The sequence below is a fragment of the Tauraco erythrolophus genome, chromosome 4 (assembly GCF_009769465.1).
Source record: "Tauraco erythrolophus isolate bTauEry1 chromosome 4, bTauEry1.pri, whole genome shotgun sequence".
NCBI classification, from domain to species: domain Eukaryota; kingdom Metazoa; phylum Chordata; class Aves; order Musophagiformes; family Musophagidae; genus Tauraco; species Tauraco erythrolophus.
This window is the reverse complement of record NC_141468.1, coordinates 26,258,286-26,281,388: the sequence shown is the minus strand read 5'-3', so window position 1 is coordinate 26,281,388 and position 23,103 is coordinate 26,258,286. Positions and strand designations below refer to the sequence as shown.

At 38.5% G+C, this 23,103-nt stretch overlaps 1 protein-coding gene across 1 annotated transcript; it reads left to right on the top strand.

Moving 5' to 3' along the window:
• The first annotated feature begins 9,511 nt into the window (after positions 1 to 9,511).
• On the top strand, positions 9,512 to 18,220 carry ASB15 (ankyrin repeat and SOCS box containing 15). The gene is made up of 9 exons (XM_009982849.1): positions 9,512 to 9,627; positions 10,965 to 11,017; positions 11,114 to 11,245; positions 11,669 to 11,827; positions 13,860 to 14,105; positions 14,753 to 14,924; positions 15,304 to 15,874; positions 16,454 to 16,607; positions 18,048 to 18,220. Exons 1-9 carry the CDS (start codon positions 9,512 to 9,514, stop codon positions 18,218 to 18,220), a joined length of 1,776 nt encoding a protein of 591 aa, XP_009981151.1.
• The last annotated feature ends 4,883 nt before the right edge of the window (positions 18,221 to 23,103 follow it).

The window sequence follows — 23,103 nt, the reverse complement described above, 5'->3', positions numbered from 1 at the left end:
GCCAATAATGGGTTCTCAGTGAGAGCTAATATAGGCTTATAGTTTTTCATTTGTTTTGTTTTCAAAAAACAAATGTATGTAAAATTATTTTTATGTAAAAATTACCTTCTGGTTGATAACTGATGCAGTATGTTACAGCATTTTTATGTCTGGGAATAGGGTGTAATTTAGAAATAATGCAGAAACTTATAAACTGTATTTAATTTTTTAGATAAAATATTATATTAAAGGGTTTTATGTGTATGTATTTATCAGTCAGGTCTTCTGAGAGTATTATATTAAAGGGTTTTATGTGTATGTATTTACCAGTCAGGTCTTCTGAGATTGATAACTTTCTACCTCGGGGAATAGTCATAAGTATTCTGGGATTTGTTTAATAAGCAGAAGCATGTATATACCTTCTGTGAACTTTAGCTGTGAAATCGTGTTAAAAGTAGCTAATTAACTGCAGAATCAAAAATAAGGATCATTATAATAAAGTATGGCAAATAGGTAATTTCTGAGTTAATGTGATCAGTTAATAAAGCAAAAGAAGCTCTGGAATACTGACAGAGTAGAAAACTCAAGGGACTTGAGCTAGAATGGGAGAAAAGAGGAAAAAAAAAGTTTAAATTATTGGTGGAGGTGAACACGATGTTCATTTGACCATGCGTTTGGCCCTGTATTAACTCTTATCTTTATGGCCTAGCTGCTAATTTAAAGGGTGAGATTTGCTTAGTGAGTAAGGTTTCACAGTAATTGTGTTGTAACTTTAGTTATTCTGGACAAATTTTTCTTTATAATTCCTTTGGCCTGCTCTTGATCTCTTCTTTTTCATAACTAGCAAGCAAACCCAACAAACCAAGTTTCAGAATAATGTAGAGTTGCCACTGAAAGCCAGTCTTTTAGTAAAATCAGTGCTACCTCAGTTCTGTAACCAAAGTAAAATGATTAATATACTTTATATGGAATTCATGGTTTGTGCTTCTCCAGTCCCGAATATTCTTTGAGATTGCAGCAGAGAGACCTGGGATTTCTTTCAAAGACATTGAGAATCTCTCTTTCCTATCAAAATTACATTCTTTAAAAATGTCAGCCTTTTTTATTGGATCACCCCTGTATTTTTCACTTCTCTGTGATGGTCCAACTGGATGATCTATCTCCTAACCTACCACAGCATGAACTGTGCTGTGCCTGGCCATCTCCTCTAGCCACATGAGCTCGGCTAGTGTCATTCAAACACTAGTTCTAACCATCTGTTCAGACGACCCAAGAGTGCCCGTGTCCTTGCCACATCCTATCAGAACGAATAAAAAACAATAAGCCACATTGATGAGACAGTTCATTAAATCAGTCCAGAAGTGATACAGTAGGGAGTTCCCCAAATTGCCGAACTCTATCTCAATACATAATTTATTCTAAAGTATCATGGCTCCAAGAGCTAAGAAGCGTTATCAGGGTACATACAATAATTACCTATTTTTGAAAACAAACAGAAAAATGCCCCTTACCACCCACCTAGCGTTTCGCAGTGTATTTATTATCTGTTTAACACTGGGGACTCTGTCAGGAGTAGTATCCTGTGTGTTACTCTACAGTGCACAGGTACCCTGAGGCGGCCTCGCTACAGCTGCGGCTTCTCTTCCCCTTTTTGTCTCACCAGTGAATTTATCTCACTCTGAAGACTTGCAAGTTGCCGTATGATTTGGTGTCTGGACAAGAGTCTTATGTAAATTCTGGCTTTACATGCATGGAACACAATTGGCTGATGGATTTATGCCTATTTACTATGTAGGAGCAGAATCAGGCGCTGTTTACATAGCAGTGCAAAATATTATTTAAAATATCTGAAAAGCAAAACAATACCATGCTTGAAATGTGGATATTTATTAGTTCTGGTAGTGTCCTGGTTATGTAAAGGAAATTAAAGAACTCCAGGTAAGCAATTAAAGCTTTTGTGTTCTTTATATATATTATAAGTACATATTTTAGATATTTTTTATTATATAAGAATGGATTTCTGTTCTTACCATCTCTTAGCCAACAGTAGAGCAGAGTCTAAGCACCGTTTCTGTCTACCTCTGTTGTACTGTTGTTTTTGGAGGCTCACCTCACCTATGTAGGTCGCACTGGCAGAAGAAGTTGCAGTTAATATTATTTATCATCATTAAATGGTTTTCTTGATCTCGTGTCCAAAGACGAGATGGATGTAGTGCCTTAGTTAAGCTTACAGTTTTATGGCTCTATAAACGCAAGTGAATCACGGGGCATGAGGAGTTCACAGTGTACAATTTCATTTCATAACAATTAAAGACAAGTTGGAAGTTTGTTGTTTCAGTTTGTTATGTTCCCTTATTGCCTGTTCATTTTGGTAAAGATAGCAACTACTTGGTTAAAACCAAAACATCAGTGGTACGTATCCAGCTTCTTCCTCATCCCGTGCCTGTGATTTAACTTGCTGGGTGCTGCTATTCTTGATGTTGCTCTTGGGTTATTCTGCTTTTGCATCACTGCTGCCTGGTGCTGTGCCTCCTGCTTCTTTGTCCAATTTCGGGTTACTTAATCTGGTCAGAGAAGTACGATAATTGGCTGTCGCTGAATCCATAAAGCTTCGCATCGTACCAGCCTCGGAGAGAGAGGTTAGTGTTTGGTGGTGTAACACGGTGGGATCTACAACTAGTTAAAGGCTAAACCTTCTCAGATTTGTTTTGATCTATGTAAATATATTACCAGATTTTGTTAATGTAGCCCTTGAGACTAAGTTGGCAAATAATTTGTTTTCTTAATGAGAGTTGTTGAACCAATGAGGGCGCAGATAATCTTCTTATACCATCCAGACCTCGTGTTACATTTGACAGGATTTTAGAGAAGTCATGTGTAATACTTTCCTGTGGGTCCAGTCTGCTCACGTTACAGTTGTACAAGGTCAGACCTTAATTTATCCAGCAACTGCGTGTTTAATTTTAGAAGTATCACAGGACACGGCAGCTAGCGGGGCACCATTCCTGGCTGTGCAAAATGCCGGCCCCAGAGTAACAGTGGCACGATAATGGGTTGAAAAGGTGAGAATATGTGTTATGCTCGCCAGGCAGACTAACAGCGAAATAGTTCAAAACCGTAACATTTAATAGGCCGAGTCCCAGTTTAGACCGCTATTAATTATTTTACTGCTATGAATAACCTCTTTGCATGCCTAAGGGCCTTCTATTTATAGAGAGCAAAGCTAGGATTGTCTAGTTTATTTTAAGGATAAGAAATTAGAATAACATTAACACTCGCATAACATTAACTGTATACCTATGTGTTTAAAAGTGATGAACGCTTGATGCACTTCTTTCCAAGGAAAGATGCAACTGCCATGATCAGCAAGTAGTTAATTTTTAATTTTTTTTATTGAAAAAAATGGCTTAATTTGAGAAAGCCAAACTTTTTTTTTTGTAGGAAAACAGCAAGAAGTGTAATCTCTTTATTTTTTCAGGCATAAATGGAAAAATCAGAAAAATGTCAGACTACTCAAAATGTTGTTTAAGAAAATATTCATTGTAATATAATAAAAGCACGTTTAGAGGAAGCATATGCAATTGTTTCTAGTGATCTAGCGCCTGGGTCTGGTTATCGCGAAGCTTCCATTCTTGAACAGAAGAAGATGTTGCTGCTGAGCTTTTCCGCCTTTTCATTGCTACCTCACCTAATGTCGCAGGGATGTCTCTGCTGCTGCTGAGTGTACCGGCCATGTTGTTACATTCCACTGTGATCCTAGTGGATCATCCATGCTTCGGTTGGACCGTGTCACCTCAGCACAGCGTTGTACCAGCAGTGATATAGCAAATCAGGCTCTCAAAGCACGTATAGAGCCCTGGCAGTGTGTCCAGCTCTTGTGAGCTGTTTGCCTTATACTTACCCTATCGTGTCACAGTCACTTGCTACCTTACTAACACTCTCATTTTATAATATGTTATTAATTTTTGTGGGATAAGGTAATTTGAAAACAGTACACACAACAATTCTGAAACACTGCCCATCTGAGACCTTTCTGGTTAAGTCTGTCTGCAAGCAGAGCTCTACGTTGCCTGGGGCATAATCAGTCTGGGAAATGCAGCAGAGCAGGAGATAGCTGACCAATGGGTTTGGAAGTTACACGACCAGAGAAAAGAAAACAAGTTTCTATGATGGCCTGTAAACTGGTTTCTTCCTCTAATCTTTTGGAGACAAGGTGGAGGTAGAAAAGTAATAGATTTTTCTGAAAATAAAAGTATTTTCTTACTAAATAACTATCCTGCAAGGCACTCTGTGCTCCTAACGCTGCTTGGAATCGGTGATATTGGAGGGTATTGATCACCTCACAGGACCAAACTGTATGTGAACATCTTCATGAAGATGCTTTAATATACCAAAACAGCCTGTTTTCAGAGAGGTTGCAATGTGAGGGTCTAATCTAAGGCCTATATAATTCTTCATGAGTCTCTTTTTGTTCAGACTCTAGGGTAAATATGATATGATGGACTGTAATACCATGATTTTCAATCCCAATTCTCCTAAGGACAGCAACTTCAGTAGGGCTTGCAAGGCATGAAGGTCCATCCGCGTGGATCTGGTAGGGTGAGCATGATTCATTAAAAAGATACTTCAGAAATTTCAGCGATGGCATGAAGTCTTCCAACGGAGTGTTTTCAAAACGAAAGGTGTGGTAGCTTCTCTTTGCCTTTAAGTTGTTGTGGAGGAAATGAGATTATGAATGTTACGCCTTAATAATTTTGCCTTAATAAATGATCTTATGTAAATTAACTCTTTAGTCTCGTTAGGAGCACCAGCTGCCAATGAAGTGTTAATTTATTCTAAGATGTACTTTCCTTTTAGCTGATGGCAGGAAGAGGTTGTAGATATGTTCCGTGAGATACACTTCTAAAACTGCTAGTCCAAGAGAGATGTTATCTTTGCTGTCAAAAAGTTTTATCAGTCTTCAGAACAGTGTATATTTGCATGTTAAATGATGGAAGCTTTAAAGTGCCATCAGAATTAGAAAAGTGTTTATGAAATTGTGGAGATAAATGCACAAAAGAACCTTGACTCAGAATTCTCCTGCCTGTCGACAAAGTGCCTTGCCAACAAGAGATGAGAAAGAGAGGCTCAGTTTCATGACCTTGTTGATGATGAGAATTTTACATTCTGGTTAATAAGAAACTTATGGCAGCATTTAGAAAGAAAGATGATCAGCTGTTTCGAAGTTGCTGTGTTTTGTATTACACCTTGGATGTTTGACATGGGATATCTTCCTTTCTGCATAAAGCAAACTATTAAAAAAAAACAAAACAACTTCTTATAATTTCTTTTTACTGCAAAGAACTTGATAAGCTTTCATAAGCTTAGAATCATAGAATCATAGAATCATAAAATGGTTAGTGATGGAAGGGACCTCAAAGATCATCTAGTTCCAACCACCCTACACCAGGGTTGCCCAAAGCCCAAAATCCTCCACTACACCAGGTTGCCCAAAGCCTCGTCCAACCTGGCCTTGAACACTTCCAGGGATGGGGCAGCCACAACTTCTCTAGGCAACCTGTTCCAGTACCTCACCACCCTCAATGTAAAGAATTTCTTTCTTATATCTAACCTAAATCTGCCCTCTTTCAGTTTAAAGCCATTGCCCCTTGTCCTATCACTACACACCCTTGTAGAAAGTCCCTCTCCAGCTTTCCTGTAGGCCCCCTTTAGGTACCGGAAAGCTGCTAGAAGATCACCCCGGAGCCTTCTCTTCTGCAGGCTGAACAGCCCCAACTCTCTCAGCCTGTCTTCATAGCAGAGGTGCTCCAGCCCGCGGATCATCTTCGTGGCTTGTTTTGATCATAAGAGTTTTTCAGAACATCATTATAATTGTTTTTTAGAATTACAGAGAAGTTCGTATGCTCCATCCTCTCCAACAGGATGTCAGTCAGTCAATATTAGTAATTTCAGAAATCCTTTTTTGCATGAGAAGTTCTGCTTAAACTTCAGTATGCCAGAACATAACCTTTTTGAATTTCTAAGCATTACTATGATGTGCAGCAGATTTAACACTAGGTAGTATGTGAAAGGTTTTGGTACGTGTGTCCACGTTGTGCTGACCAGTTCATCAGTCTGACTGATGTGTGAAATCCTCTTTTGGACTATTATGCTGAAGCCTTGGTTAGAGACACAAAAGGAAGGACCAGAGAACCCTTCAGAAAAGCATTGTCTTTTATGAACAACATAAAGGTCTATTCTTCTGAGTCCCAAAAGTAAATGTGTCCATGAATATTTTTATTATTATTTGTGAAAGTTTTTTTGCAGTCAGAGACAGCAGTCAAGACCAAAGTTGTATATTTTTTGCTTTAAAGAAAATGGAGCTGAAATGGATATTTTTTCCACTTTCCTTCACATTGTGCATCCCTGCAGTTAAAAGCTGAGCCATGGTTCCAGTACCTACTAAAGAGGTGGGAAACTGCGTTGTGAAGGAGTCTGAATCCAAGAAACCTTTAGCTTCTGAGTCAATCTGACTCTGAGCCCTTAGTAATTTAATTTTGGTTTGCAAGCTTTATCATAATATACTAAGTAGTAAAGTATTTGTGGGTGGGATTATAATGTTGGCTGTCATACTTTGGTTGACTTATTATTTACTGGAACAATGCAGAAATTAGTCTAAAAAGAAATTGGTTAACACTTTACCTTAAAGATAGCTTTCAGAAAATGGCCTCCAAATAATTTCTACAATATTCCTTCTCCAATTGCAAAATGACTAGGACACTCCACAATGATTATTCAGTGAGAAACATACAACAGATGCTTAGTATAGTTGTTTAATATTTGTGTAACACTTTTTACGATGATAAGTGTTCTGTGTGGTAGATACAGCACATTGCTGCATAAACTGTGGGAGTAGTAGTTTGAAACTTTTTTAAAAAATCATTCGATATCTAAAGTCTTGAGTCTGATTAAATGACAAATGTGTTAAACCACCAAGATAAAATAAAACAGAGAAACTTTGGCAAAACCTCAAGCCCACTTGTAAAAACCTAGGTAGGTACAGCTAGGCATATATTAAGTTAAGTTTTTGTTCTGCATAGATCTTTTACGATATATAAATACTACATTATACACTTGAAGAACCTATAGGCAAATGTTGTAAAGAGCAACATTCCTGGCCTTCCAATTACAATACTAGCAAGGCGTTTGGTTGATATGATACCACTAGCAAAAAGTGTAATGAACATAAGCCATAGTTAAAGTTGATGATATGAACAGACTGAATTTAAGCTGGTGACTATAGTTAAAAGCTTTGACATTCTCCGTTACTAATCCACTGGGCCTTCCAACTACTCACACACCTTGAAAATAATGGCTGGCATGGCTTGACCATCACCCAGGCTTATGTATTGAGCTCCTGTGAACGTCCATTAAACTTCATGACTGCAGAAGTAGTGCAGAGACTCCAAAGCCCATAGTCTGCTTTGATAGACCATACCTTGGCAATGTAAAAATAAAGCAAGATTTGCAAGTGTTTGTGTTTTGTTGTTTTGGTTTTATTTAATATGTTAATTCTCATTAGAAGTGATAATTAATGACACAAGACCATTGTAATATTTTGTTGTACAACTACCTGTCCTTGAAATCCAAAAATCTTGTGCATCATTATATTAACATAAAGTAGGTTTTGCATTTGGTATCATCTCTCTGAAATCTCTTATTTTTCATTTGAGAAAACATCCACATCAAGCTCCAGGAGAGGACAGGTGAATACAAGTTACAGCTGAAAACTTTTCATAGAATCATAGAGTGGTTTGGGTTGGAAGGGACCTTTAAAGGTCATTTAGTCCAAACCCCCTTCAGTGAGCAGGAACATCTTCAACTAGATCAAGTTGCTCAGAGCCTTGTCCAACCTGACCTTGAATGTTTCCAGGGATGGGGCATCTACCACCTCTATGGGCAATCTGTTCCAGTGTTTCACTACCCTCATTGTAAAAAATTTCTTCCTTATACCTAGTCTAAATCTACCCTCTTGTAGTTTAAAACCATTAGCCCTTGTCCTGTTGCCACAGACCCTGCTAAAACATCTGTCCTCATTTTTCTTATAAGACTGCCTTTAAGTGTTGAAAGATAGTCAAGTTCTTCTGAATTCAGAACTGGATGACGTGTCACCACCTAAACTGTAGTGACATGCCATGGGCTTTCACGTGCTGAAATCCTGTGTCTAAACGGCACTAGTGGGAGCAACCATCTTGTATCTGCTGTCAGTGCCACCTGGGTGAAGGAAGTAGGAAAAAATGCTCTTTCCCCATGCAGAAGGGTCAGATTAGAGCTTGGTGAAATGTACCCCATGTTCAGTTCAGCACGTGTTATGCTTTAGGTGATCACTAAGATGATCAAGGTGATCAGGTCGAGGGAGGTCATTCTGCCCCTCTACTCTGCTCTCATGAGACCCCACCTGGAATACTGCATTCAGCTCTGGAGTCCCCAGCACAAGAAGGACGTGGAGCTGCTGGAGTGGGTCCAGAGGAGGGCCACAAAGATGATCCGAGGGCTGGAACACCTCTGCTATGAAGACAGGCTGAGAGAGTTGGGGCTGTTCAGCCTGGAGAAGAGAAGGCTCCGGGGTGATCTTATAGCAGCCTTCCAGTACTTAAAGGGGGCCTAGAGGAAAGCTGGAGAGTGGCTTTTTACAAGGACATGTAGTGATAGGACAAGGGGTAATGGCTTTAAACTGAAAGAGGGGAGATTTAGATTAGATATAAGGAAGGAATTTTTCACTCAGAGGGTGGTGAGGTACTGGAACAGGTTGCCCAGAGTAGTTATAGATGCCCCATCCCTGGAAGTGTTCAAGGCCAGGTTGGATGAGGCTTTGGGCAACCTGGTGTAGTGGAGGGTTTCCCTGCCCATGGCAGGGGGGTTGGAACTAGATGATCTTTGAGGTCCCTTCCAACCCTAACCATTCTATGATTCTATCATTCTCTGTGTTTCATTCTGAACTGCATAACCTCTCTGTAAATAATTCTCAATCAATCTGAGTGATTTTCCTTTTTGTGTCTATAATTTTTAAATGTATATGTGTTTGTGTTTACCTTCATGAATCCCTTGCGAATGCCTGTGTTTGATAGGAATCATTCATGAGGTGGTAACTTTGTTTACTGTTCTTTAATCATGCTTGTGTGGTTGTCATATATTCACTGACTGGATGACCACAGCTTTCTATAGAGGAAAAGTTTCTTTTTATGGTTCACAAGTTGTCCAGTATTGTCTGTAGATGACAAATGTAGTGTGTGAACAACAAAACAAACTTTCCCTAAATGGCATGTCTAGTGCTAAATGTTTCCAGAGTGGTTTTATTTTGTGTCACTATTTTTAAACAGGAATTTTATTATTTTTAAATAGGAGTAAACTCACCAAAACATTGTTCAATTGAAATAAATTGATCGAAACAGCTGATTGTATTATAAAAAATACCTTAAGCAAGATATGATCCTTAGCAGTATATTTTTGTGTGTATTTCAAAATAGCTCGTCATTATAGCTCACCGTAAACAATGATGGATGAAAGAGAAGATTTAGTTGAAGATCTGCTCGCTGAGTATGCCATACAGCTTAGCATTCAAGAATCAAATGGGGCCAAACTACCAGTGTCTTCCAGCTATAATGACAGGTATGGTCGATTCAATATGTGTTAGAGATTATGCCATATTTGAACAATGTTTTGAGACATTGATATTTAGTGCCTTGTATCATGCTTAAAACAGTTCTTAGTTTGGCTGTTATGACTCTTTCTCAGTGAAGCACTGTCTGAAGCAATGATTGAAAGAGTAAACAAAACAGAAACGTTGATTTTGTTTTTCTCAAGCACTTCTAAAACCTCAAACTTTAAAGACAATAAATTTGTTTTTATTAGTAATCCGTCTGCTCTGTAATTGTAAGTGTCCCAGTCTTTCCATGTCCACTCAGATACGTACATGTACAAGAAAAATTCAAACCAGAATGACAGTAAAAAACCCACAGGGGTGTTCCAGCGAGGGTTCATACCTGATATTAATGTTAGGGTTAAGAGTGGTTCTCGTGATTAGGAAATATAGGGCTCAGCTGCGCTACATGGGTTGATGAGAACAGAGGGAGATGAGATTCACTTGGCTAAACTAATACTTCCCATAGCTTTTCAGGCCTTTTACCTTCTTATGAAAAGTGTATGAGTCAAGCAAAGCTAAACTTTGTCTTAATAGAAGTTCTTCGGTAATAATCCTAAATACATTTTGTAGATTGCCCTGTCTAAAATGGAAAGACATAGAATTGAAAGTCTTGGGGGACTGTTAACCTTTCCTCATTTGGTATGGGAACTTGGGAAGGTTTGAGTCCTCATGGGGCTCCTGTTGGACTGGAATCTCCCTGGTCGCTGAAGGCTCTCAGCAGAGCCACCCGCTACCCTTGTTACTTGGCTGCTTTGTTGTTTTTTTTTTATGAAATCTGTCTAATCTATTTTTTTATGCTTTTATCACCAAAATGTCTCAAGGATCTAACAGGCACCAGCATTTAAATTCCATCTCATGGAGGTTTAAATGATATTGTTAAAAACATTGCAACTATTTTTCAGGGAAAATGGTACTGTTGATACTATCAAACTTCATTAGTGAATATTGACATTGTGATGCCATCACATTCTCATTCACTGTCTAAGGTTTCTGAATCTGTAAAGCTCATTTCTGTAGTGTGAGGCAAGTACAGCTTTTTAGTCCATGTCAAAATTCTTTACCAAATTGAGACTTTTATCAGGTCAGCCTGCAGCAGGAATTGCACCTAACCCAACAACTCTGGGTACTCCGAAGGTCCACAGAACAGGTGTAACTTAGAAGGTCACAAGGCTTGTCAAAATAATTGTTGATGTATGCAAAGGAAAGTTGGCTCAGATGAGGACCTTATGGAGAATACTGAATAAATTACATAATGCATCTACTTTTTGCTTATATTTTCTATTTTCTGCTCTTGTTTGGATAGTTTTGTACCACCTAGTGAGGAAAACAGGAAAATTGTAACATCCATAAAGCAAGGTAAAAACCCTAAAATAAGATGGTCCCTTTGCAAAACTGAGCTTTCTGTATATTATTTTTCCAATTGCATCTCGTTTATCTGTTGGATTTTTTAAGGTGAAGTATTTGGGCTTCAAGAACTTGTGAAACACAAATATGCTTTGGATGAAGCTGATGAAAGAGGGTGGTTTCCACTGCATGAGGCTGCAGCTCAGCCAATTCAGCAAATACTTGAAATCATTTTAGATGGTGAGTAAGGTAAAAATATCCCACAAGATAAGGGAAGCAGCAAAGAAAAGTAGAGCAATAAACGGCTATCCACAACGACAGGCTGCAACTGTGTGCTAAAAAAAGTATGATCAAATCCTCCATGGAGCATCTTGCTTATTTTGTTTAAATATTCACAAAAATTTTCCATTTGGGAAAATTGGATCAATTTACACCAGCAAAGAACTTGGACTATTTTTAATATTTTGCTCAGAAACCTACAGACAGAGCAAAAATGACTGTTCTGTAGTCAGTGTGTTTGGCAATACTAACTAGGTTAAGTTAAACATAATTGCGAGTAATTTTCATAAAGACTTAGCATTTAAGGATTTCTGGTTTACGTGTATGTGTTAACAGCTTTGTGCTTTAATTTTGTTTTATCTTTCCTCACTTTCTTACCTCTAGCGTCTTACAAAACAATGTGGGAGTACAAAACATGCGATGGAGAAACACCATTAACTTTGGCAGCCAAAGCTGGCTTTGTGGAAAATGTACGAACATTGCTGGAAAAGGGTGTTTGGCCCAATACGACAAATGACAAAGGAGAAACTCCGCTCCTTGTTGGTAATTGCCTCCTCTCCCTGGGTTTAAGCAAAGTGTATGGCAGCGCTTTCCCTCTGCGAAATGCTCAGCCGAGTGTTCCTGTTGGCTTGTGTGGTTCAGACGCTGGTCATCTTTTTAGATGAAACTAAATGCCCAGCGCTTGGTGAGATGTACCCCACGTTCAGTTCAGCACGCGTTATGCTTTAGGTGACCACTGAGCTGTTCTTAAAGATGCTCCTTATGCTTTAGGCGATTGCCGAGCTGCTCCTAAGAAAATAGGACCTATTTTTTGGTTCAAGGCACCTTCTCAGTATCTTCAGGTTCTGTAAGACCTTTAGCAACCTGGCCCTATTTGACCATCTTAAGATAAAAGTATGGTACAAGAATAAGCTGTTGCTTTAACTTGAATGTACCTTTTCTGGAAGTCTGGAGGTTCTTGGTGATTTTTAGTTTTATTGAATGATTTTTTCAGGAGTAAGCAGGTATTTTCAATTGCAGAATCTCCTATCTCATTTCCTTTCCCTCTTGCACTGAAGATAAACTTCAACTGCTTTTCTAAGTAATACCCCAATCTAAAGAAAGATTATTCCTTTGGAAGATTTTATGCTATTGGTACACTTAAATGAACTTTACTATACATGAGTAATTTAACTATATCAGCTTTTCATTTCTTTTGAATGTGGAAACATTTCCATTCTTCTGAAGAGAATCAATCTGTGAAATTAATACAAGATAAGAAAATACAATATATAATACAATTATCAGTATTAAAATATTCAGTTCTCTGAATTTTTGGTAACTTTTATCAGATGTGATTACTGTATTATCATTTTAAGGCCCGGAGGCATTTCTAGAGGGTTTCTCTGCAGTGTCTTGCTTTGTTGTGAAACTTTTAAGATATTTTCAGCCTTTGCTTTTAATGAATCCTGCAAAGAGTAACTAGAGTTTATGAAAAGGGTCTTTCCCATTTATAATAATTTATTTTTCTAAATATTTCTCTATACAAACTCCTGAAAATGAGGTTTGTCATCTATGTATTTTTTATGTGATGCTTAAGTTTTTGCATCACTTGGCACTGAAAATGTGGTTGTAGATATTGCTGTGCATCCTAAATTTCAATCTTAGTCTCAGTGAAATAGAGGATCAGGTACCTAACACTTAATAGATGATGCTTATCATCTAGTTACTCCTAATTTTAAAGCTCTGGATTAAAGGGCTCTCCAGTACAAAGGTAAATGGTGAAGAATTATCTATCCAGTGGGATGATTTCTCCTTCCAAGGACATTTGGTAATACTCTACTTCAAAGCAATTATGGATGATTATGAAGACCGTTGCCTCTTAAAAACCGTCTTACTTGTATAATGGGACATTCACAAAAGTTAAATTAGCTAACCCTATGATGCAGATCTCCCTCAGCTGCCCTGCCAGTCAGTGGAGAGATCTGCTATTCCAAAGGGTAGTTCGGAAGTAAAATTAGACTCTTACTCAGGATCACTATTTTATATGTAAATAATTTGCAGGTGTAGTTATCCATAAACATTTCAAACCTGGAACTTCAAAAGGGCAGACTGTGGCCTTTAAGTGTGACAGATGTCAACTGTACTGACAGCAGCCACTGAGTACGCGCTAGGATTAGTTACCAGGTGACAAAGTCACAAGTGGAATTTTCTGGGGACACTGTAGTGTTTGCACCAACTTTAGAAGTAAGGACCATATTCAAATATTATGTCATTTTTATTGTTGCTTTTCCTTGTCATATAACTGCTTCCGCGCTCTCAGAATCGAAGTGGTGTTGCTTTTGCCCTCCGTGCTCCAAACTGACAGATTTTCCAGCTTGTGTTGGTTTACCTTGATTTCCTGAGCAGCTGACATTACCATTTAGTTACCAGTAAATTGGATTCCCAGATTTCTAGGACTGGAAATCTTTTTCATTTCCTCATATTAGTACACAAGTAAAAGCTTTTCTAAACTTACTGGATGTTTTTAACTTTCAAGACAACATACCTAAAAATGTAATTATATTATTTTCTTCCTTTTTTAAATATCTTCAAGCGGTAAGAAGGGGCTCTTTTGAAATGGTGTCCACTCTGATCAAACACAACTGTAGCATCCGCCAGCCGTGTGTAAAACGTTGGTCAGCAATGCATGAAGCTGCGAAACAGGGACGCAAAGACATTGTTGCACTTCTTCTGAAGAATGGTGGAAATGTGAACCTTAAGGATGGGTATGGAGTAACACCGTTAGGTGTTGCTGCTCAATATGGTCACTGTGATGTGCTGGAGCATCTTATTCATAAAGGTATGTAGTCAGGTAAAAGGGAAATTCACCTCTGCAGTGGCATGAATCTTGCCTGGTGGGTAAGGTGTTACGGAGTGATCATGGAGAAGGAAAGAAAGAGTGGTGATGAACGAGAAGATTTGGCTTCTTGGGAAGAAAGGAAGCATATATGAGTGTTCCTACTAGACTGGAGTGATGCTTACTCATTTCCATAATGCATGTGAGAGGAGTGGCAGAGTTGATACCATTTCAGTCAAGGAGGGACTTACTGCCATATATGCCCTTCTTGCTCTTCTTTATTTCTCTTTACTCCCCTCCCCTTCCTCCCATTCCTCCCCCTCCCTTCCTTCCTTCCTTGTACAGAATTATACTGATATTAATTAATGAAATGAAGTATTTTTCAAATATGCCAGAATTTTGAAAATCCTCAGTTATAACATTTACAGTCAAAGCAGACCTCCCTCAGGGGAGCATTTGAACTTATATCTATCTGTACAACTCTTGTTTTACCTTTGAGTTTTAAATTTGCCACAAGAAATATTTCTTGGTTTAGTAAAGTTTTAACTTAAATACATCTGAAAACGAAGAGGAAAATACTCTGGGCTTGTTTTTATGATGATCTGCAAACCCCTTTGTATATGATTATAAACTCTGTATCCTCTTTCAAGGTGGAGATGTTCAGGCCTTAGCAGACGATGGCGCATCAATACTGTTTGAAGCAGCTGAAGGAGGTAATCCAGACTGCATAGCCCTTCTTTTGGAATATGGAGGAAGTGGCAATGTGCCTAATAAGGCAGGACTGCTTCCCATACACAAAGCGGCTTATGAGGGACATTACCTGTGAGTATGAGCTTGGACTTCACATTTTCTTTAAGATACAGTGTGGCACAAGGTCACATTGAAGATGACTATGGTAAACTTGCGAATATCTACTCATTTATATTTCAGAAGTGCCTATGTTACATTAATGTAAATTAACTTCTAAGTGTTTTTTAGCATAAATGAAGCAAAATGCAAAACGTGCTCCTTAGAACGAAGAGAAAACCACTAAAACAACTTGAACACAAGGTCCTGTTCGACAGTGCGCAAGACTGGCGTTTCTGTGTTTCGATATTCTTTTGTGAAGTGTCTAGCTGGTAATGCAGCATATAGCTGGCTGAGGGTCGTTTTCTTCATGCAGGGAAGCGATGCCTAACTAGTTTTATTCACTGTTTTTTAGGGCCCTGAAATATCTCATTCCAGTCACATCCCAAACTGCAATCCAGAAAAGTGGGTTGAGCCCTGTTCACTCAGCAGCAGATGGCCAGAACTCGCAGTGTCTAGAGCTCCTCATTGAAAATGGCTTTGATGTTAATACTCTCTTGGCTGAACACATTTCAAATAGTTACGATGACGAACGGAAAACCGCACTTTATTTTGCTGTTTCTAACAACGACATTCTATGCACCGAAATATTGCTCAAAGCAGGGGCAAATCCAAACAAGGATCCTTTAAACTGTCTTCTTGTGGCGGTGAGAGCTGGCAACCATGAAATTGTAAGGCTGCTCCTATCTTGTGGAGCAAACGTCAATTGCTACTTTATGTTGGTGAACGATACGCATTTCCCCAGCGCCATTCAGTATGCTCTCAATGACGAGGTGATGCTGAGGCTGTTGCTCAATCACGGATATCATGTGGAGATGTGCTTTGACTGTATGCATCAAGATATCTTTGGAAATTCTTTTGTGTGGTCAACTCCAGAGGAAGAGATTCTCCCTGGGTGGACTTCTTCTGTAATAAAGGATAATCCAGTAAATACACACCTTCCTTCCTTCTTTTCACTTTGCTCTTTTCATTAGCCAGTTTTAAACATTCCAGATTATTGTGCAGAATTAAGATTAACATACCAGCAAAATCCTTTTTTAAAACATCCTAAAAATAAAGCAGCCATTTTTCATTTTCTACTCTGAGATACAGAAAATTATGTACATAGAGTGGTTTTAGATTGGGGTTCATATATTAGTGATTAAAGAAGGAAGATTTAAGAAATCATGAGGCAGGATTCTGGAATTTCTGTTCCTATCCTAACCGATGGAGTAGATGTGTTTCCAAAGAGATATCTCTGGTGAACAAAACAGTGCCACGAATTATAGTAATGTTATAATAATTATTGGCCTTCAGGCCTGTCCAGACGAATTAAGGGATCACAAAGGTTTAAGCGCAGAAGAAAATGGCTTTTAAGTAGCCTACCTAGGCATCAATTTATGATTGTTAAAGGTCATTACTGATACTTTGTTTAAATTATCTTGTAAAATTGCTATAAAATGTATTATTTTGGCATTCCTCTGCACAGATTTTAAAATTATGACTTGATGTGTTTTCCCTTTCAGTTCTGTGACTTTATTGCTGTTCCTTGGTTGAAACATTTAGCAGGAAAAGTGGTTCGTATTTTTATAGATTACATGGATTATGTTCCTCTATGCACAAAAATTAAGTTTGTCTTAGAAACACAGAAAGAATGGACAGAGATACGTCAGATATTGGGTAAATATCCTTCCAGTTAATGATGTTATGATTTATTACAGAAGACTTTATTTGCTTGTTTCAAGTCACATTCATCCAAAGTGTTTTAGCAGTCCAAACGTGTACTAGCTTAGAACCAGGTTGTGTCTGTTATCCAGTCCTCAAATTGAGAGACATCTTTACCTGTTGCCACAGGTCATAAATTAGTGAATTGATCTGGTAAGAATTAATCTCATAAGGAGTGTCACTGTTGTGTGGGAAGTCCTTTGAGTTAAGCAAGACCACTGAGGTACTTCTCAAAAACTCCTTACTAACCCATGTGACACTAGTCATTGCACAGCTATGGGGCACTTTTTTATTGAGGAATATTGCTCACACTTCCATCCTTCTTTTTGTTCTCTTGATCTCTCAAGTGTATTAATCGTTCAAGGATTATTGTTAAAAGCACGTTTTAGGTCCCATTATGTTCAAGGTGGTAGGTGGTGACAATGAGTGTACCATCACAATCTGTGTACCGTGATTGCCTAACTCTAATTTACATGGTATACATCTGGAGTTGCAATTGCTAATAATTGAATAATATTTCTTATGTGTACTTTACTTTTGAAGTTCTATACGTTAGCCTGGACTTTCCACCATTGGTGACACCAGCAATAGGTTTCACCTACCTTAACTTCAAAATATCTGTTTGGAAATGTATTAAATGTTCTCTTTGCATGAATTAATTTTATTTGACTTTTTATTTTTTGAATTTTAAATAGAATTTAATTTAACATCAGCTGCTAAAGAGCTAAATATTTATGTTTAAAACTGGTACCCTGTTTTTGCTTTGGTATTTTACACTGGAATGCAGAGGAAGCCCTTTTTGCTAATGTCAAAATAATTTGGTAGTCTTAACTACTGATATTTCAAGTACCTCAAAAGGTTTTGTTATGTCCAGGAAGGCTAAATTAAACTGAGATCTTTGACTGATGTAAATTCTGGTAAGAAATATTTGTTTTGAAGACTGAGCAGACCCAGGCATAGTAAGGTCTAGTCCTGGTGCCTTATTGATACAGCAGAAATGTAAGGTGCCACATCTGGCCTCAACATGCAATTTTTAAGATGTGCACCTAGGGAAAGGAGAGGTCGTTCATCAGTTATCATCAATTATGCTAAATAAGGTCCTCATTTAGATGTTCAGATGGGTGATTTGGAGACAGTGTGCATGTTTCCAAAAGCAAGACAAAAAAAGACAAATATCTGGTGGAAGAAGTTTAATTACAATCAGCAGCATGTATCATCACAATTTTGAAGTGAAAAGAATGGTATTTTATTCAGAAGTGGCAAAGTAGTAACATCCTAAAGTAATAGATTTTTATATTAATTTTATTAGAGCAAGTTTGGGGATTGTGAACTGGTTTACAGTCATTAATAATGGCATTGATTTTTCCACCATTTCTCTCTCACTATTATTTTTAGATAATCCTCGCCCATTGAAACATCTGTGTCGTCTGAAAATACGTAAACTCTTGGGGTTAAGGAGACTCCAGAAACTGTCATCCATGAAGAAGTTTCCACTTCCACCAGTTCTCAAGAACTATATCCTATATGAAGAATATGATCTGTATGGAAAAGGGATACAATTAGAATAGTTTTTAAAAATAACTGCCTACAGTCTGTAATTTAACTCATTTCCTCACCATTTTTTACTAGCTGCAGAGCTGCTTGATGTTTTATATACATTCACAATATTCTGATATTTGTTGTTAATAGCTCTTTTATGGGAACAAATTTTTCTTCAAAAATAGTACATTAAAGCTCATTTTTAACACATTGTACTATCTAAATATAGGCTAAAATCAAAATAAGGACACTGTAACAATTATGTAGAACAGTACACTCTAAATGGGAATTCAAATTAATAAAGAATAAAAGAAGAATTTTCCTGATGGACTTGCCAATGAACATGATAAATACAATTGGTGCTCTCAGTTTGCAGCATTAGTTTATCTCTAGAAGAAAATACATGTCTGATTTAGCTTGGCAAAGAAAATTAAACCACTAAATGCATGTCTCTGTCATGAATTTGGCCTGAAACGTAGCACCTTTTGTACTTTGAAAATCATGGTCCTATTATAAAATCCTCCAAACACTTCAGAGATTCTTTTTAGCTATTTTTGCAGTGTTTGCTCCCAGGTACAACTGCTGTGTGTGCCAGTACTGCATATTTGAATGCTTGGCAAAGTTTGAGGGACTTTAAGTAGACTTTTAAAGAAAGAGTAGATTTTGATAGACAAAAACCAGGAAATCAAGCAGCATAGCCTCTTGGCTGAGAAATGTTGTGATGTCGTAACTTTAATTATGTTTCCTACAGAGATTTGACAGATCACTTCTTGACCTGACTAAACAACACCCTCATTCATGCTGTGATGCACTTGGTGGTATGCTTTTGTATGTCTAGAGAAAAGCACATTTGATTAAATATTCTTTAAATTATTCTATTAAAAGCAAATTGGACTTAGTCCCTTTGCTATTCTACCATCCCTTCCATCTTGAGCAAAGAAGGACAAAGAAGAGTCCAAATCCTCGCAATTCAGAAAATATTTCAGTTGGTGGATGTCAGGATTACATAGGGCATAGTCAGAGTTTAGCTAAGCATATAACTTAAGAGATATACTGGTTATCGCATACATACATGCACTCACACAAACCAAAGGTCAGCTCAAGCATCCTTCTGCCCTGCTCCTTACACAGACTCTCCCTGTTCTTCAGAACTTCTCCTTGTTTTCTGGATGTCGTTGTCATATATAACTTATTAACACCTCAGTCAGAGATGTAAATTCCACTTCCAAAGGCAGGTTTGTGGTTCTGTCCTTCCTCACAGCAGATTTACAATTTACCAAATGAATAGAGTGAAAATTACTGGTCTGGGACATGTAGAGGGTTGAACTGAAGGCTTAATTGCTGCTTCTGCTCTCACTAGGACTACTATTCATCTGGCTTTCCAAGGCACTTCCTATGTTTTTTTTCCAGAACTTTTGACCAGGATGAAAAAGAAGAATTTGGTAATTTGTTCAAAATTTCTAGTTATTTGGCATCTGGGCCAGATCCCTGACAGGAGAATGCCCTGGATGAATGGTGACTCTGGTCATGGCCTGAACACAGTGTCCAGTTGTCGTGGTTTAACCCAGCTGGCAACTTAATGCCACGCAGCCGCTCGCTCATGTTCCCCCACTCCCGGGAAATGGGGAAGAGAATTAAAGGGGAAAAAGGAAGGAGACCTATGGGTTGAGATAAGAACAATTCAATATTAATATTAATAATGGCAATAACGATAATATAATATAATAATAATTTATATATATAATAATATATAAATAATTTATAATTTATAAATATAATTTATAAATAATTATTATTAAATAATTTATATATAATTATAATAATATATACAAACAAGTGATGCACAGTGTAATTGCTCACTGCTTGGCAACCAATGCCTGTCCTGTCCCAGCAAGCGATCCCAAAACAGGTAAATCCCAACACCACAATCGCTGATGAAAGAGAGGCCCAAAAACAGAGAGGGGAGAGAGAGAGAGAGAGAGAGAGAAAACTCTGAGAGACCAAGAGAGGGCCCTTGAAAGAGCAAGAGCTTCTTCCTGGTGAACCCTCATCTATATACTGGGCATGACATTGCATGATATGGAAGACTCCATTGGCCAGTTTGGCCCTCAATCCTAAATCTAAGTTCAAATCACAAGGGCAGCTGTGGGCAACACAGCTCCTCCCGAGCCTGTTGTGTTCCTGCACACTGGCAAGAACATGGGAAGCTGAAATGTCCTTGATGTCTCAGTGCCAAGTATAAACATCAGTGCACTATCAACATTCTTCTCATAGCGAATCCCAGACTAAATCCAAAACAGAGCTCTTCTAGCTGCTAAAAAGAAAAACTAACTCTGTCCCAGTAAAAAACAGGACACCAGTGAACCCAACATGACTATTGGGTCAAGGCTCGACTGACCTAAACATCCTGGACAGACCAGGCTAAACGCATGTATGCTGCATAACCTATAAACTCATATTTCTATGTGAGAGTTCCTAAACAGAAATACAGGCTTAATAATAATAAGTCTTAAACAGCGGTCATTTTAATGAATACAGTGACCACAACACAAGAATCTGGGTAGTCACATATCTGATACAGTATACTGCAACCAGCAAAGGAAACATGATCAAATAGGGCTTTAGACAGGAGATTTTAAACCCTTTCTGTGGCTTGAGCCAAATTCCATTAGTAATTTTAGTTCATGGGCCAAGGTTTATATTTAGGACTTTATACACGCCTCAGGCAATAGTTACATTGCCTGCGGCATCAAAGCATTCAGCTCTGGCACAGAGCATTGTCCCAAGTGTTTAAAATGTCATGGACTAGTCCTTAGGATATCATTAGGTAAGCTAAAAAGGCATGTTATTATTGTATTTCTCTTTCAAACAATACATCCAGGCCCTTTTTGTTGTTTTGTAGCCTATTACAGAAGGTGGCCTAATCCTATTTTAAAGCTTTTCTGTCTCTTAATATTGAAGTTGTTTATTTATTGAGGATTTCCCCACCCCACCTCCCTCCAGCTGCTGAAGGAAGTACAACATTACGAGAAAACATCTGTAGTGCTTTCAAGGCATCTGTGAACTGAATGGAGGCAGGAGGGGCAAGACTTTATTTTAAATGGAATATAAGACGAGATAGACTCGGAAAGGGAGCTGTTTACCCCATGTCATGCCTATGGCAGAGCTAGGAATTGGACGCAAGTCTTTTGACTCCTGTGTTTTGCAGCCAGATCTCTGAATACTACTTTTATGGAGTTGAGTAGGTGGTGGTGGGAGCAGGAAATGTAACTGGTCCAGGACTGGTGCTTGTGTGAAAAGAGGTGAAGGCAGCAGCCCCAGCTGGAAGAAGAAATTGGTAGGAAAAAACTACTCCTTTTTTTTTCCCTGCTTGGACTGTGCTTGAACCCTTTCAATGCTGGGATTTAATTTTCTCTGCTATTTGGGTGTGACTCATGGGGTGTTCCACCGCAACCCAATTCCACGGCATGCCTACCCCATGGGCGACATTGGCTAGAAGTAATTAAATGCCCTGGCATTGATTCAGGCATGCTCTGGGGTAAGGATTCCTATCAATTTGGGGACAATGTTTGAAAGCAGAAGTATCATTTGGTCTCTGTTTCTCATTAAATCTGACACAAGCAGCTGCACCAGACTGATGAGCCCTCCAAGGAGCCAGACATTCAACAGTGGTTACATCAGCCTTTGTAGCATCAGCGAGATGGACTTCGTAGCTGTAAGTGTTTTCATGTCTCGGTGAAGGACTAAACTATAGCCATGAGTTCTGTATATGACCAGGTGTTCCCTGTAGGGGCTACAATGTCATGTGTGCCATCTATAAAGCTTCCATCCACTGGCTACCATCTGATCTGGGGAGCTGGCACAACAGATCCTTGCCGTGGGTATCAAGGGGGCTCAATTGTACTGTTTCACTGCAACAGTCAGTGTTCTGACTTGGGCTCTTTGTGCCTGTGCTGCCCTTTCTCAGACTGTTGGTGGTGGCACGGGAGTCATGCATGGAAAAACACAGTCACAAAGCCATGGGCTCTTTTGTGTCTACCCTGTGGTAGGACAAAGGGTTTTTTTCTGACCCTTACTTGGAGTAGAAAAAAGCTTCTAAAATATCTGGCTGTTTAGCTATGGTTTGCATGGAGAAAAGTGACATAAATTCATGATGCTTATCTCCATAGAACAGGTCTTGTCTCTTTGGCTTTTCCAACACTCACTTTAATACGCACCTTATCAACAGCCTTTTGCCCACACCTCATGTCTTCTGTGTAACCAGCTTTGACTCCCTGGTGTACTCTGCCACAGCTCTAGTCTACCTGCTAAATCAGTCCTTTTAAATCCTTCCCTCTGGTTTTTCTTTCATGTGAGCCTCAGGACTGACAGACCTCTGCTCAGGAAAACAGTGTCAAGAAAAGTAATTCCAACCAAAGTGATTTTCAGCCTTAATGGCCCTATTCTGCCTTGTTCTTTTCCTGACCTTTCCCCTGGAAATTGTTTGTTTAGGCTGCTGTAGTTAAAAATGGCACCTTGCCACCCAAGGTGCCTATCCTTCGGAGTCCTCTTCTGCACCCTACAGATAGTGACCTTGATTCAAAAATATGCTGTCTGTCTCCAAATGCATGGAGCAGTCTTCAAAGAAATCCATCCCAATTCTGTATCAGGACAAATGCTGGATAAATCGGACAGAAATACATGGGTAGGTGCACCAAATTACTGTATAAATATTTAAAGGTATATATTGCAATGGGAAGCATTTTCTCTCTGAAATGCTCCCTTAAGTGTCGCTCTCACCAGCTAAAGAGGTACTTTGATCAGGAGGAATATTCCCTGAGAAACCTGTGTTTTGTAGTTCTCCTGAAAAGCTGTAAAAATATATTAGTAAATTGTCAGTAGCCATAAGACTGATATAACCGTGTAGCTTTGG